The following is a 16,080-nucleotide window of genomic DNA, read 5'->3' as shown; positions in this document are numbered from 1 at the left end:
GTGGCCAAGGTGTTCAGACTGCATATGCTTTATTGTAAGATGTGAGTAGCAAAGTGTATGTGTATGTGTATGTGTGTGTGTGTGTGTGTGTGAGAGAGAGAGAGAGAGTGGGGGAGAGAGAGGGGAAAGACAAGGGGCAGTGGTGGGAGAGAGAGAAGCCCTAATGAGGTCAGGAATGATGTAATTCTCCTGTATGCTCTCAGTTTGCTCTTTTCCTCCTCTCCAATTCTCTCTCCTCCCACTTTCTTTCTCTCGTCTTCTCTAGTTGCTTTTACCCTTAATGGGTCCTATTTCTATCAATTCCTGTTACTCTTCTTTTAATGCATGTCAGTGCATGCATGGCAATCCATGTCTTCCTTTTCTGCATTACAGGCTGGTATACTGTATTTGGCTCAAACTGCAGGGATTTGTAAGGCCAAATGACCATTATCAAATATTTTATCTTAAGCCCAAAATTAGTAATGTTCTTGGCGTTAGAACGGTACTCACAGTGGAAGGGCAGCTAAGAACATTTACTATATAAGATGGTGTTTGTTTAAGGGTACACGTGCATATTCAAAAAATAATTTTATTTTAATTAAATTAATTGTGGTCACTTACTAAATTTAGAGAATACCGATACAATACAAAAAGTACAATCATGTACTCTGATAATGCCTTGTAGATTTCAAGCATGTTTGATACAAAAGGGACTCACTCCGCAGTTGTGTGCTTAGAAACTGAAGAGGCCGACTTTCTCACAGCAGGGTGGAGATGAGGCTGTGCTAAATGTGTATTCTTACAATTTGACTTGAATCCATCAACTTGAACCGATCACGGCTGTAACTGAGCAAGTTGTTAAATCATTATGTGATACAACCTTCTGATCAACATTTCGCATACAGTATATGCCCCAATGTCAATGTGGATCTCAGAGAAGTAGGAGCATTGTGCCTCTGTGACCTGGCCCATGCTATTTTATAGGAAAGGGAACTGAGAATCAGGGTGGGTAAAGAAGAACTGCCACTGTCAAGTAGGGCAAAAGGAAAAGCCATTTCACTCCAAAATCATGTTGGTCTTTTGTAAACAGCAACCACGTGGTAAAAATCTATCTGCCTTTTGAAAAAGCTGAAATGGCAATTTTTAAAGTCACATGGATGACTGCAACATTACCTGAGAACCTTATGTACTGCAGCATTTGAAGTTAACTGCCATGTTGGGACAGTTACTCATGACTATGTGTTTCTTCTTTGTTGCTGGTATTTATTATGAGATAAATGTCATTGCATAATTTGTAATTACTGATTTGTGTGGGATATCTTGTGGGATTGAACTGGAAATGTTCTATTGAAAAAGGGAAGTTAAACACAGCAAATCATTTTATGTTGCAACACACTGCAGGATTATGTTTTATTGCAGGACTGGTAATAAGAATTCAGAGAAATCTGGTGTTTTAATGGTCATATATTCACCACTACATCCAGTATAACATGCTCTCATTCTTTTCTGATGGCAGAGATTATTCTTCAAGTAATGATAAAGGAGTAATTATTTTAATAACACTGAAATACTCCGTCCCTCGTCTTTTAGAGGACTTCTGGCTCACCAGTTTTTGAAAACTCTTGACATACTACGTGAGGTCTGATACAGTAGGTATATTTGCCTGTGAGTGAGCACTAATGGAAAGGACATGTTTTGTCATGCAGTTTCTCATTATATCATCTCTCAGCTGCAGTATTTTTGCCAGGAGAAACTACTGATTAAAACACAAGATCAGACTGTATTGGATGAGATAAAAGCATTAATTTCTTTACCTGCTTATTCATATTCAGGGTTATTGAGGAGCTGTAGCTATTGTGACCCTCATCTGGCATACTTTTCATAAAAGAAATACTCAATATTGAGCTGAGCTGCAGTGATTTCAAAAGCCAAAGCAATGAACAACTCATGATACCACAGTGAACAGATCCTGTAATATTACTGACGATTGCTTAATTTGACAGTTTTTTTGATGTTATAAAGAAGAGGAATATACGCTTCGTGTAGAGTCATAATACAGTGTAAATTAAAGAAAAATAGAAACATGAACTAAATTAGTAACATGCATTAAACTAAGGATACTACTGATGTGGAAACTGGTTCAGCTTCAGAAGACTGTATGTTTACATGACAATGTGTGCAATAACCACAGAAGCACACACACATGTAAAACACACAAATAATCCTGCCTCCCAATGGGCCATGGGACTAAATGACCATACCCATAGTTCCTTCAGCCATTAGCTGAGCCACTACTACGGAACTCTGCTCTGATTTCCCATTTAGCTCTGCTCCAGCCATCAATAATTCAGCCCTCAAACAATCATGAGGAGAGAGGAGGAAAAAGGGAGGGAGAGGCAGCAAGAAAACAGTGGGTGAGGTTAGTAGAGAGAAGGATGAGTGGACTTTTTAACTAATACAGTCAGCTTTCACACATGGCCGAGCAGCAATTCACCAGTAAGAAACAAAAAACCACTCACACACATGTAATTGCTCTAATGAAGTCATGGCTTAGTTCATGTCTAACAAATGCCCTTGTACAGTTAAATTGGAATGAGCCATCACCATCACTTTCCTGAAGCTGTGAGCACTTTAATCACCATCTAACTGACAAACCTAGATTTAATCCTTTTCATTTGTACTGTCAACACAAGGCAGAAATTAACCAATTTAATATGAAATGTAATTTTGTTTGTGTAGTACACTGACCACTTCTAGAAAATAAAGCCTTCAGTATCAAGAAATAAATGTTAAACCTCTATTTTCTCAATTTCTATTTCCCTCTATTGTTTCTGGTACACTGCTTGTTCTACCAACACACCACTCCCTCTCCCCTCTATCTCCATGGTAGCAGAGAGGACATGCAGGAGCATATGGCTCATCATTTTCACTCTGCCTGCCGAGAGCTGGGCTCTCCTGGGGGTATCTACACCTCTCTCATCTCTCCTTTGTTCAGTTCAACAGCAGCTTTTATTATCCATCCAATCACCTTTTCCTCTTCTTCATATGTGTACCCAAGTGGCCGAGCACATACTGTACATACACACAACTAGCATGCATAGCTAGCTGACATTCTGTACCACTGCCTCTTTGTCTGCGTGGGAATACCACACAGTTTCTATTGAAATGTGCCACAAAGAAGGAAGAAAACAATAAGAAAGCAATCCCTTTAAGACGAACACACTGGTCTTCACACGCTTCTCTAGACCAGGATCATTTCTACAAAAATGTGACTTTTGTTTAATGTTGACATTCAAATGGTATAAATGGTATAAAGAGGTAGGTTATGAGAAAAAGAGACAGCAAAGTGTACAAGAGCATTCATGTACTTTTGTGTAATTCTATGGTTTAGCAGTGATGTGTGTGTAACAGAACTACATTTTGCTAGACTTGTGTCTTGAACTCGTGCTTAGTAGAGCGCGTCATAAACCGGTTTCCTGTACGCAAGGTTATGAGTCTCACCAAGCAGTGGTTTTCTTTCCTGCTTTAGAGAATCAGCAAGCTAAAACCTCTGCTACACAGAACTTAAAGTTTTACCAGGAACACTCTCCTTGCTCACTCCCTTTTACTCTTTCCTCCTCTTCTCTATTTCAGCGCCAGGCCTGACCTGAGCTCTGTGCCAAACCTGAGGATTCTGGCCAAATGCAACCAGGATCAAATGGCTGGAGAACCACAGGGGCTCCTTCCAAATGTCACAGTTGTTTGAAGCTGGCGGATCGCTTCACTCAGATTATGCTGCCAACGCATAGGCAGTGAATGGACCAAATGTGTTTATACATGTGTATAAAAAAACATGCATGGTGTCTTAAGTTTATATTACGAGACTGTAAATCTGAATGGGACTGTATATATGCTACAAATGCTGTCTGTCTGACCTCTACACTGCCAGACCGTTTGTGTTTAGCTGTAGCATCCTGTGTGGACACGGGACTCGGAGGAGCCAACATCTGCTACCTAACCCAGATTAATGCTCAGACCGAGAGGGGAGGCAAGTGGAGCAGTACAGGGAAAAAAAGTTTTAGTTTTCGCAATGGGCTAAAGAGAAGGTTACAAAATCAGTTTTAGGGCAGCTCTAGTTTTTTTCATCATTTCAAACATGGAAATGAATCAGTAAACAATCTATTTTTCAAACAGTAAGACACACAAGTAGTAGCTTTTAGGGGTGGGAAAAAAATTATCAATTATTGTATGTATCGTGATTTTTTTTGCGCCAACTTTCAAAATTGATTCTTTTCCCTAGAATTAATTTTTTAATTTTAATTTAATTAATTTCTTTTAACCAATGATTCACCTAAATATTTTCTGTTTATACAGCACCGCAACAGCGAGTAAATCATATCAGTTTACAGCAAAACAGAGCAAAAGCAGAAAATGTTATGTACTTCTTTACAGATGAAATAAATGTCAGACTGACTGAAAACAATGACTTTTTAGAAATATCTCATGATATATTGTCTCTAGAAGTGTATTATTCAACTTTTCTTTTTGTTAAAGAAGGAAAAGAAATCCGCAATACTCAATACTATCGAATTGGCAGCCATGTATCGTGAAAGAATAGAATTGGGTCAAAAGCATATCGTCCCAGCCTTAGTAGCTCTTTGTAAAAACTGACCTGTTCAGCCCGGTCGTATCCTGTGTCTTGTTTCTCCGTCTTGACATTAGGGTGTTTGCCCCCTTCGACCTTCACCTCCCCAGGCTCCAGTTTAGGGACCTTGTCCTTCAGTCCAGTGTCATCCTTATCCAGTAGGTAACGTAGCAGGGCATTGTCCTTCTTTTTGGGGCTCAAGGGCTCCTGCTTAGGAGCAATGTCTGCACCAGAAGCTGTACCACCAGCACCCTGGGTTTGGTCTTGGCCCATCTCTTTGCCTGTGGCCTCTGCAGTGAGTTTGGCCAGGTCTACTGGAGATGTACTGTTCTGAAGCAGTTGGTGGAGGATCTTGTGTTTTTCCTTAAGGGATGTGGCATGGGTGTTCCCTCCAGTGTGGCCACCTCGTACCCCAATCCCTGCCTGGTCCTTACCCTCACCTCCTGTGCCAGGGGACAGGGGCGTCTCCAGAGGTTCTGGCTTGGTGGTGAGCAGTTGCAGTAGCTTGGTGTGGCCCTTGTTGTCATGAAGACGATTGTGAGTGTCGTGGCCATCAGGGGGCCCTTCCCTCTCCTCCTTCGGCTCAGCTAGGTTGCTGTCCGTCTGGCCCTGGGTGTGCCCCTGACCCACCTCTGTGTGAGGTCCAAATGAGTCTCCTGTAGCACCAGCAGTACCACTGCCCCCTCCAAGTTTTGACATCAGATGAGTGTTCACCCCTGACCCTGGTGTGACCCCAGCTGGGGAGCCTATTTTGTTGTCAGGAGAACCCAATGTGTGTGCATGAGGGGGCCCATGCCCGTGTCCTACACCGTGGCACTCACTAAGGACCTGCAGAGCTGACAGAGAACTGCTAGTGTAGCTGTTAGCATGAGTGCTCGTCGTGCTACTACTACCTGCACCTCCAGGCCCTCCACCACACATCCCCACTGGGGAGGGTGAGTGCAGGCCTCCTGTGACACGAGGGCTGCCTGCCACCCCAGGACTTCCTCGGTGCCTGGGCGACAGCATAGAGTTCTGTTGAGGTGGATGAGGCCCACCGGCTGGACTGGGGCTAGCGCGAGAGGGGCTGTTCATCCTCCAGTTGGGGCCCTGCTGTGGTGGTTGCATGCCCCCAGTGTGGTTGTGTGGTGGGGGGCAGCCAAAACGGTAGCTCTGCATATGGCCCCCCATGGCTGCTGGTTCTCTGGGGCCAGCAGGGCCTGGAGAGGAAAAAGGCGTGCTGTTGCTGCTGATGGTAATGTCTTGGCCCTGAGGCCCTGAACCTGGCAAACTGCCTGGGGTTGGAGGAGTCATGGAGGGAGTGGAGGAGTTCATCGGTTTGGGAGCCATCCCTGTGGCCTGACTGCCAGGACCCATGTCCTGGCCCATTCCACATACTGTCTGCTCCCTAGAGGTTAAAAACAGACACACAGATAATACAGTTGATTAGTTCAGTTAGTTTTAATTACCAAGACTTTTCTGGAGAACTTTAGAAATTGTAGAAACTGTAGTTTATGTGTGTCTTGGGGTTTATCCTGAGAAAGTGCAACATTGTTTTTCAAAAAGGGCCATTCCTGCTGTTTTTTTCTAATATTATTGAAACTAATCTAACTACAACTATCTGTATATACCAGAGGGGGAAGGTGGGAAAATGTGTTCAATTTGTCTTTTTGAATAAAGTGACCTTCATGTCTGATTTTATTGTGACCTTATTCCCTGAGACCCAGACCACTGGCAAGCACAAATCTACATATTCAATTCTATCCACACAGAATACATAAAGCCATCAGGTCATGCTGCAGGGCATTAACAGGCTAAAACAGGTAACCAAGTAGGCCTGCACGATTCGGGAAAAAATATGAATCACAATTTTTTAGCTTAGAATTTATATCACGATTCCCTGCAACGATTTTTTTCTCACTAAGTGTAATGTTTATTGCACACACGAACCATGACAAAAACAAACAAATTGACAGTATCAAACATAGATTTCTTTTGGCACCTATAGCACATTGCGCATCACCACAAGCCTGTAAACATAGAGGCTTCAATGAATAAAGAAAATAAAGTAAATACTGGCCATTTAAGTAGAGTAGGCTACCAAAAATAGTGACATATAACACATTGAACTAAATATGGCCCTGATACAGGCTCTATCTGAACTCCTTGAACATGTCTTTATATAATTAAAACATGTCAATCAACATGCTGCAGCTACAGCTTCAGTCTCTAGAGAAATGGAGTTTGTCAATTGCCAATTTAAGTACAGTATCAAAAACTGAATGATTTCTTAGCACACTCTTTAACTGCTTGCCTTTTATAGAATTAACATTCAACTGGCCATTCAAGTCACTGAAAAATAATCTTAAAAAAAAAAACATACCTCTGAAGAATGTGTAGGGACATGTAGAGCTGGGGTTCATTGGTGGCGGGCGAGCGCACCAGTTTACTCTTGGTGTGGGCTGACACGATGGTTCCATCAGAGAGGGAGAAACGGTAGATGGGACTGAATGCCTGGCCATGGCGGAGCACTAAGGACACATATGCACTTATATCAGTAGATAAACGCACAAAGAATTTCTTACTTAAGATGATTGGTTTGAAAACAAATAATGAACAACTTTCTCTGGGTTGTGTATTTTGTATAGTTTAGGTTCTGTTTTCAGTTTGTTTTTGTAACAGCAATAACATGGTGATTGGATTGAGGGTCTCAAAGCAGCAGCCCATGATTAACCATTAGCTTTGGTTAGAATGGACCCATGGTTTGACCAATGGTCAAATCACCATTTTATACTAATATAGTCATCTGACAATAGCAACATGAAAGACAAACAGAAGTAACTATCAAGAGCCAATAATTAAACAATCTATTCTTTGCAGTAAGCAGCATTACCTTCCTGCTGATGTCTCTTGGCAAAAGACATCTCTCCGTCGTTCTGTAGGTGGAACCTCTGGATGCAGCGCCTCACCAGATCCTCCCAGCCCGGCTTCATGGACGCCCGCAGCAGACTGGTATCTAGGGACGTTATCTTACCTAAACACAGAGGACCGGATTAGAGAGGCCTAAGTCAGACATGGATGTAAGATACAAACCCGCAGCAGCTGAGCTAATGGGGATGTCTCTCTCAAACATAATATGTAGAGCGGCTTGTTGACCAAAATATTCTCTTCACTTGGCCACTCTGCTGCACAACAGCTCTGTGGTTTGATATTGATTGAAGAAATACTGAGGATTTACTCTATTTACATTTTAATTATACCTTCTCAAAAGCTTTAGCTTTCTTCTGTGCCCGTAAGGCACTAAAATCAACTGAGGAGACAGTCCTGGCTACAAAAGATTAGATAGGCAAAGACAAGTACAAATACTGTCAGTACAAACTGTATTTGTATTTGACATTTAGACACAACAGATAGAAGGATTCATTTTATAAGTCACCAGGGCAGCTTAGGCTCAACTATCTTTATCAACAAATACATCCATGCTACGTGTATAAACACACACACACACACACACACACACACACACACACACACACACACACACACACACACACACACACACACACACACACACACACACACACACACACACACACACACACACACACACACTCGTATCAGTGTAACAGTCCCTCACTGGTTTGCAATTTAAATGGTGGCAGTGATGCATTTAAAAAAGACTGACAAGCAGACTGCTGCTTGAATGACAGCCATAGGGACTGACTAAAGACCTGTCACACATTCAACACACAACGGTAGCCTTTCACAGCACACCACCATGTCCAACAAGTTCTCATTTTCCAAAGAATAATGACAGAAAAATCCTACTCTCAATCTTGAATAAGAAAATCATGATACTTATTTGATCCAGAATTGTGCAGCCCTAACAACCAGGCAAACAACTGCAGGATATGCATACGTGCATGCCTACAATAGTCTGGTTGGGAATTGGGAACTACAGTAAATGACTATATGTCAGCAAGTAACTATGTGTGTGTGTGTTGTGTATGTGTGTGTGTGTGTGTGTGTGTGCCAAACACAAATGGTACAAGCACATCAAAGACCAGGTGACACACAGACAACCGTCTGCATCCATGCGCCAGTGTTCAGACAGGTACTTTACCTCCCAGAGTGCAGACAGAGGTGGGAAGCATGTTCAACTAATTCATTTAATCCTAAGGGTCTTTGCCAAGGATATAATAATTTTCAAATACCTAAACTGTGTGAGGTGATTTATGTGCTGGTGACATGTGATGAGGTGGTGCTGAGGATATGCTTGTGTAAAGGCACTATATAAACACAAGGCAAAGCTTTATTTTAACAGCTGAAAATGCTTTACCAAATTGGTAGTAAGGGAGTATGGGATCTAAAATGGTCACTATGATCAGCATGATCTATTAGCTTTTACTGAACAGTGTATTTTACATTTTTGTTTCGTCTGCTGGAAAAAGACAAAGTTTATTTTCCGGTTGTGTGACTTGTTCGTGTACCTTGCAAGTCCTGGCGCGTGGTGAAGCTCTCATGCGTGGGAAGCATTGGCCTTTCCTTCATGGGCACCCTACGAGCCACACAGATCAGGCACGACTGAAAGTCTAAAATTGAGAGGAAGAGGGATAGATAGAGAGAGAGAGAACAGAGGAAACGTGTGGCGAAAAGATGAGGTAGAAGATGAAACAAAGAGGACAGGGCAGAGAGAGAAGGGATGAAGGGGGATGGGGGAGGATGGGGGCGTAAATGATAGAAACAGAGACAGGGAAAGAAAATGAAATGCATGTTATTCCCAGGCAGCATAATTAATACAGTTATTAATGAGCATGGGGATCAGGGCTCCACTCCTTTCATGAGGAGGAGCTGCTATCGCTGGCAAGGGAAATGATGAAGTGTGACCTTTGAAGGTGTGTGTATGCGTGAGTGCACGCATGCATGCGTGCTCATGCGCGTACACGGCTGGTCTCACCTACAGTGCCATCTCACACTGATGACACCTCCCCTGGCCCAACATTAAAGATTGCCATCGCTCAATCATGACAGTTTCCTCTAACACACACACACACACACACACACACACACACACACACACACACACACACACACACACACACACACACACACACACACACACACACACACACACACACACACACACACACACACACACACGACTGGAGTGACCCCAAAAAGTCTTCCATCTAACGTTATTCTGCCAGTAATACCCACAATCCCACACATGTTTCTGGCAAAGAAATGCATTGCAGGGCTGACACACACATTCCTCATTTTGACTTGTAAACAGAGCCTGTTGGGTGGTCCGGCCCTTAGATCAGTGAATCTCTCTCAATTCTCTTGCTTTCCCTCTCCTTCCTTCCCTTGGCTGGACAAACTCCTGCAACTTCAACCACTGATTCTGACACACAACACACACACAAGTCAGTCTATTTGCCAAAGTATGGCTGGCAAGCAGCTGGTGCACAAAGGAAGCCAGATAGGGGGAAAGACAGGTTGAAACTTGGAGTCAAACATGTGCATTTTTACTTATTGCTTTAATTAACCACTGAGTTATAGTTTGGCAGTGGGACGTTTTGGTTTCCCATCAAAGCCACTGAGCAAAGAGGATTTTGGTAATTAAGATGTAGAATATTGCATTTTTTTGAGAGCATTAGGTATCAATGCTTTATAAAAGTGCTGAGTTTTTGGATAAAGACAAGTCACTTGTGATGGAAATTTACTCAAACTAGAGAATCTCAATTTCCAGTTTAAAAAGGCATTAAACCACTGGAAAAGCCCAATGAACTCTCAGTGACTAAACACAGTGAGTATATGTTTATACTAGCTGCTATCACAAATGCAACCTCTCTGCTCACATATGCTCCAAAATGTGTTGATATGTTGAGAATTATTTTAAGGTTATCAAAAGACTAGGGTTGGGTACCGAAACCCGGTTCCACTATGGAGCTGGTTCCTATGCAAACGGACCGGATTAGAACGCAAATTTTGGTTCCTCATTTCGGTTCCGACTGAAATATTTTCCCTCTGTCGCTCTGGACAGCGGCAGACTCTTTTTTTCCTTTCTCCCTTTTCTGCCGAGTGGCGCACGTGCCCGCTCACGGTGTGAAGCGCGTATCCGCGCTATTCTTGGACATGCACTCTACAATCACTGCTGATAGACTGCTTTTTGTACACGCTCCGAAACGGACGTAAAAATATCACACTTACTCTGTAGTCTACAGTTAGCTAGCTACTGTAAATGTAGCTTTTAAAATGGCATATTTTCCCTCTGGGCTCACCAAAACTGATGTAAAAGCATATTAACCATTCACTGCACATGATCGCTCGTAAACATATTACACTTACTCTGCTAGTCTATCGTTCAGGACAAGACCCTGTAGCCTGGTGGTGGGGGAGGCGAGACAGCCTCCCCAAATTGTCTGCCCTTTCAAACTCCTACCTGGGTGTGTACAGACCTCTTGGACACTATCTGAGAGAGTTTTCTCCTGTGCAGGACATGCCATAAGTCAGGAGAGATGTAGTATCTTGCCAGAGAAGGCGAATATAGTCATTTTTCTGCAAAAGAACTGCTAAAGTTTGAAGGTGGTTGGCATACCAACTCAACATTTATTTTGTTGTTACTTGTTAATGGTGTAACTGTTATTTGTTATAAATTATTGTAGTTATGGGTTAGGTGACTTAGGTTTACTTATTATATATTTAAGTACTTTAAAACGTTAATATATTGTTCAATTTAAATCATTTTCAATAAAAAAAAAAAAAACTCCATAAAAAAAAAAGGCTTTCTTTTATGTAATTTTTCAGTTCTTCAAGAATTGGTTTAGGAATCGGAATAGTTTTAAAAGTACCGGTTCGGCATCGGAATCGTAAAAATCCAAACGGTACCCAACCCTACAAAAGACCGGTTTACTGATGCAATACGGATTAAAACAGCTACACTCTTTCCTTGGAGTCATATGCCCAGGTTTGTGAATGATGTACATGAATTATATATAGGCTTTAATGACAGCTGCCCAACCTCTTGTCTCCCTTGTGTCACACACAACTTTTCATGGATGTAAGTTGAGTGTCACCAGAACGGCTCCTTATCAGTAGCCAGAGAAGTTTTTCCCATATACTAAATTCAATAAGATTTTGCCTTTTTTCCCCCCCCGGTTGACTCCCTATAATGACTGCTGATGGTTTTGGCAATTGTTTCACCAATAACACACTTGAATATTTCAAGACATATTAAATTGCAAGCTCTGAGATCCTAATCCAACTCTAAAGTTCCCAACATTTCTCAATTCACTTTTTTATTATTACATTCTCTAATTGTAAAAGTGTTTACACTTTCTCTAGATTTAATCATTATCATTAAAATATAAATTGGTCAAAATCAGTACTGGTACTATACATATCACAGAATGGAGGCAATTCACGCTCTATCCATTCTCTTTTCCCCACACCATCTCTCCCTCTCCTTCCATACCGTCTCCTTCCTCCTTGATGGACTTAGGCTCCGAAACGGCGAAACACTGCATGGTCTCGTATTTCTGCTGCTGAGGCTCGTGCTCGTGCGCCTCGTCCTGGTTGTCGCTGTGGGGATTGACCAGCATCCGACAGTTGAATGTGTGACTGTTCCTCCTCGGACCCTCGCTGGACCACGGGACGCCATTCACTGCAGGGGAGCAAGAAGGGGCAAGGGAGATTTACAATCTGGCCTCCTGGGGATTTTATTTGATGAATTAAACTGCGACCAAAAGTGAACAACATAACAGAGGGCTGCAACGAGCGAGCCAAGAGAGGCTACCACACTGCAAGTGAAAGACATAATGAGAGCAAGACAGAGAGAATGAAGGCGGAAAAAGTGTAAAAAGGAGAGAGCAGTTGCTGGGTAGAGAGATCAGTCATAATGAGCAATTGGAACCCTGAGCCCTGTGCCATCTATCCACAGCCATGCATCACAGCCAGGCCTCCATATGCATGTCCTCTAAAACATCACTGCCAATCTTTCTTTTTCTCTCCAACACTTACACGGGCGCGAGCAAACACGCATACACGTACAAGCAGAAGCGCACTTATGTACACACGCACAAAAGAAAAAAGAAAATGTACAGTCACGCGCACAACTCATTTAACTCTAGCAAACTCCCATCACACTCCATCTGGTTTGTGATCTCATTCAGTGCATTGATAATCTCCCAGTATCTGGGACACAGCCTGCTGATCATTTCCAGGGTACTCCGCTCTGTGCTGCTCTCCCACCCAGATGGCTGGGCACTCAGACCTCAATCCGAAGCACCAGGAGACAAGAGGAGAGGAAGGGGAGAAGGGACTTAGGAAGAGCTCCTGGTGGGGTGCACTGACATACTTTACAATCACCGCTTATGCAGTGGAGATGGAGAGGTTGGATGTGGAGGAGGAATGGAGGTAGGTATGAAAGAAAAGGAAGGAGACAGGGGAAAAGAAGAGGGCAACATTTCTGTCTTACTAAAATAAATGGCCTGTTTTCATGAGATGAGCAATGCCAGCATAAAGACAATGCATTTCGGGGAGGCTAGGAAATGGAAATGGAGACCATGAAAATGGGAAGTTGGTGAGGGTGAGAATAACACACAAAGTGAAGAGAAGGGGAACGAAAGGGCATGAGATGAGAATATAGGAAGGGAGGGATGCTGCTGACGGGAGAGAAGCCGAAAAAGGAAGTTAATTAGTAGAAAAAGGAGAGCGAAAGAAGAGAAGAGCAAGAGCAAAAGTCTGGGCTGAGCATCAGCAAAAGAAAAGAAATGAAGAACCTATAGGCTATATGCACGGTGCCAACCCTGTATATAGAGCTTACGCAACACTTTGTATTATCCGGGTGTCCAACATCCTCTTAGCAGTTTGGCTGTAAATATTTTAATTAAACTGACATCACAATTGAACAGCAACCCACAACCGTCTGAACAGGGAGAAGAGGAGAGGTGAGGGTGTTAAGAGAAAGAGGAAGCACATACATGTAAAAAGCAAGAAATGAGCACAGGGTGTGAAGGACAGCCTGCTAAGGTATGAGCAGAGGTGGGAGTGAGGCAACATACGGGACATACACGCAGATTTGGGAAAGTGGAGAGTGAGACATGGAACACAAATGTGACAGCGAGACACAAACTCGAAAAAGCCAAACAGCAAAGCAAATGCTGGCAGGGAAAATAAGCTTGAGACTAACCGAGGGATTTGGGCAGCAGGTTCTTGATGAACTCCGCATGATCCCCGACGTGCAGCACGCTGTAGACACTAGTGTTCATCAGCTCCTCCTGGTTGTAGCGCAGGTACTGGGTCACATTTTCAGACACGAACACGATGTTACCCTCCATGTTCACCACAAAGAAGAAGCCGTCCAGTGCCTGGGGGAGTGAAAGAGAGAAAAGTAAGAGAGAAGCTCAGAACAGGCAAGTTTGATTAATGAATGTTTTACACCAAAACAGAACAAATCTCTGACAGGGAAACAGAAGCAAAAGCAGTAGAGTACATCTCTGTCTGACCACATACATTTCCCACTAATCTTGCCTGATAACTAGCTGCTATAACAATGCAGCTGAGATTATTAAAATCCTAGCATACTATGCTTTTTCCCACTTTATTATTGATTATATGGATAATTTTACTATTCTAGTTTGAAACTCTTAAATCCAACACCACAAGCCAAATATGGTTCATAAACAGGATTTCCAGGGCTTTGTAAATAGCCAAAATTACAGTTATAAATGCAGAGGAGTTTAGGTTCTGCAGATGCCCATTGTGTAGGTGCGCCCATGTGTATCTTCTATGGTCTGCAGTAAAAAAAAAAAAAAAGCACATTTAAAAAAATGCATGAAAAAAATATTCAAGTAATACTTTTAGTAATTCTTCAGCCTCCTTATTGTTAGCTTATTTTCCTTAGTAATGTGCCACGTCTGCCTGCTGCATCAGCTAGCATGTACATACAGTAGTGACATTTTGGTACATCTTATCAAGTTGTGTGCGCATGCAGCACATCTACATTATGTCTAAAAAGAAGCAATTAGTGCACTGTTGTGGGTACAGCCATCTCTCCTGCAGATGCTCAACATCAGTTTGGCTGATAGAAAACAGGATAAAAGCATGTGCCTGCAGAGATTGGAGGATGTGAAGGGGGAGCACTTAATTGAAAGAATACAGCCCCAGGTCAGCCATTACACACAAGATGGTGTCAATTAGGCCATCCAATCACCAAGAGCCCTTAAAAAGGGAACTCTGGTAGTTGTAAAGCTGTAAAATCTAGTGTCAAGATAAGAGACAAGGGACTCCTGCCAAGGTGTCCGTGTATCACCTCTGCTTAATCATCTCACACGCACACGTACTTTTAATGCATAAACTGTCAATTAACCAAATTGCTTTATATTTTCATGATATAATGCATATTGACAGTTGCATACGGTATTTGCATTGTCTCAACCTTCCCCTGATACAGCACCCTGTGTGCACCTATAATCAACTGCCTCTGATCTCTCAACTACGCTGCATAACATACCTGCAATCAACCAGCAGGCTCAATTTTGGGGTGTAGCAAAGTCATACATCCCAGGTTACACATGATCACATTGGAACAGAAGTTTTCCCTTGCCTGCATTAACACAGCACGAGCTGAAAATAGACTTAAGGAGATCTCATCTATCACTGTGTGAAGCAGAGCGGTTCCAAAATACAACATGGCTGTGCAAGTCCACCCTGTGTAAAGAAAGGCCATGTACTGGACAAGTAGGGCAAACAGAAACAGAGCAAACACTCTTTGGTGCCAACTCGTGCCTTCTTCCAGACACTCTTGAATAACGCCGTTAGGCAATACCTTCATTTATAATGCCCTGATTCGCTGTAGAAGTGACTTAAGCCGATTCAATTACACTGTATATAAATACACTCTGAGGCACCATACTTGCCATGCTCCATTTTGCACCTAGGCTATTGTTTTGATATACAACTCTATATTGCTTAACCTCCTTCAGCAATGCACAGTAGGTAGTGAATTGTTATAGTGTAGGGAATAGGGTCTGGTCAACTCCCCTCTCCCCTCTGGATGTTACTGTTATTTACGATAGGATACTGGTGCTTTGCAAACAGGGTCTCTCTTCACATAAATTCTAGCTAAACACGTCTCGCTAAAAACAATTCAAAACAGGTCTCTTGTAGGGCTCGGCATTGAACTATAATATATTTGTAGTACAGACAGAAATGGGTCTGTAGCACTGAGTATCAAAAACTGTCAAGTACCTAAATCTGGCATCAAATGTCTGGTTAGATTTGTACTTGTTTACTAATAAATGTAATGATATATTTACTGATTAAAATACTAGATTTGCCAATTTTAGTCTGTATCTGTCAAGATATCAAAACAAGTGTAAATCGTTAATGACATTGGTATCATATTGGCACTAGTATTGAAACATTTAAAACATACTCAGCCCTAGTCTCTTTCATTCTCTGACAATGTCATCATACCACACAACAGCAACCAT

At 42.4% G+C, this 16,080-nt stretch overlaps 1 protein-coding gene across 7 annotated transcripts in view; it reads right to left on the bottom strand.

The window, feature by feature from the left end:
• ncoa2 (nuclear receptor coactivator 2) overlaps window positions 1–16,080 on the bottom strand; it is a 77,282-nt gene that overhangs the window by 12,080 nt on the left and 49,122 nt on the right. For all 7 annotated transcript variants that reach the window (XM_039789485.1, XM_039789481.1, XM_039789483.1 and 4 more), the window contains 6 exons: window positions 13,776–13,953; window positions 12,060–12,248; window positions 9,073–9,174; window positions 7,476–7,616; window positions 6,966–7,113; window positions 4,631–5,990 (listed from right to left, as the gene is read on the bottom strand). In XM_039789485.1, coding sequence (XP_039645419.1) covers window positions 4,631–5,990; window positions 6,966–7,113; window positions 7,476–7,616; window positions 9,073–9,174; window positions 12,060–12,248; window positions 13,776–13,953 — 2,118 coding nt within the window. The remainder of the gene's footprint in view (window positions 1–4,630; window positions 5,991–6,965; window positions 7,114–7,475; window positions 7,617–9,072; window positions 9,175–12,059; window positions 12,249–13,775; window positions 13,954–16,080) is intronic.

This window comes from Perca fluviatilis, chromosome 22 (genome assembly GCF_010015445.1).
Source record: "Perca fluviatilis chromosome 22, GENO_Pfluv_1.0, whole genome shotgun sequence".
NCBI lineage: Eukaryota > Metazoa > Chordata > Actinopteri > Perciformes > Percidae > Perca > Perca fluviatilis.
Note: the sequence above shows the minus strand (reverse complement) of the source record. Positions and strands in the feature narration are given on the sequence as shown.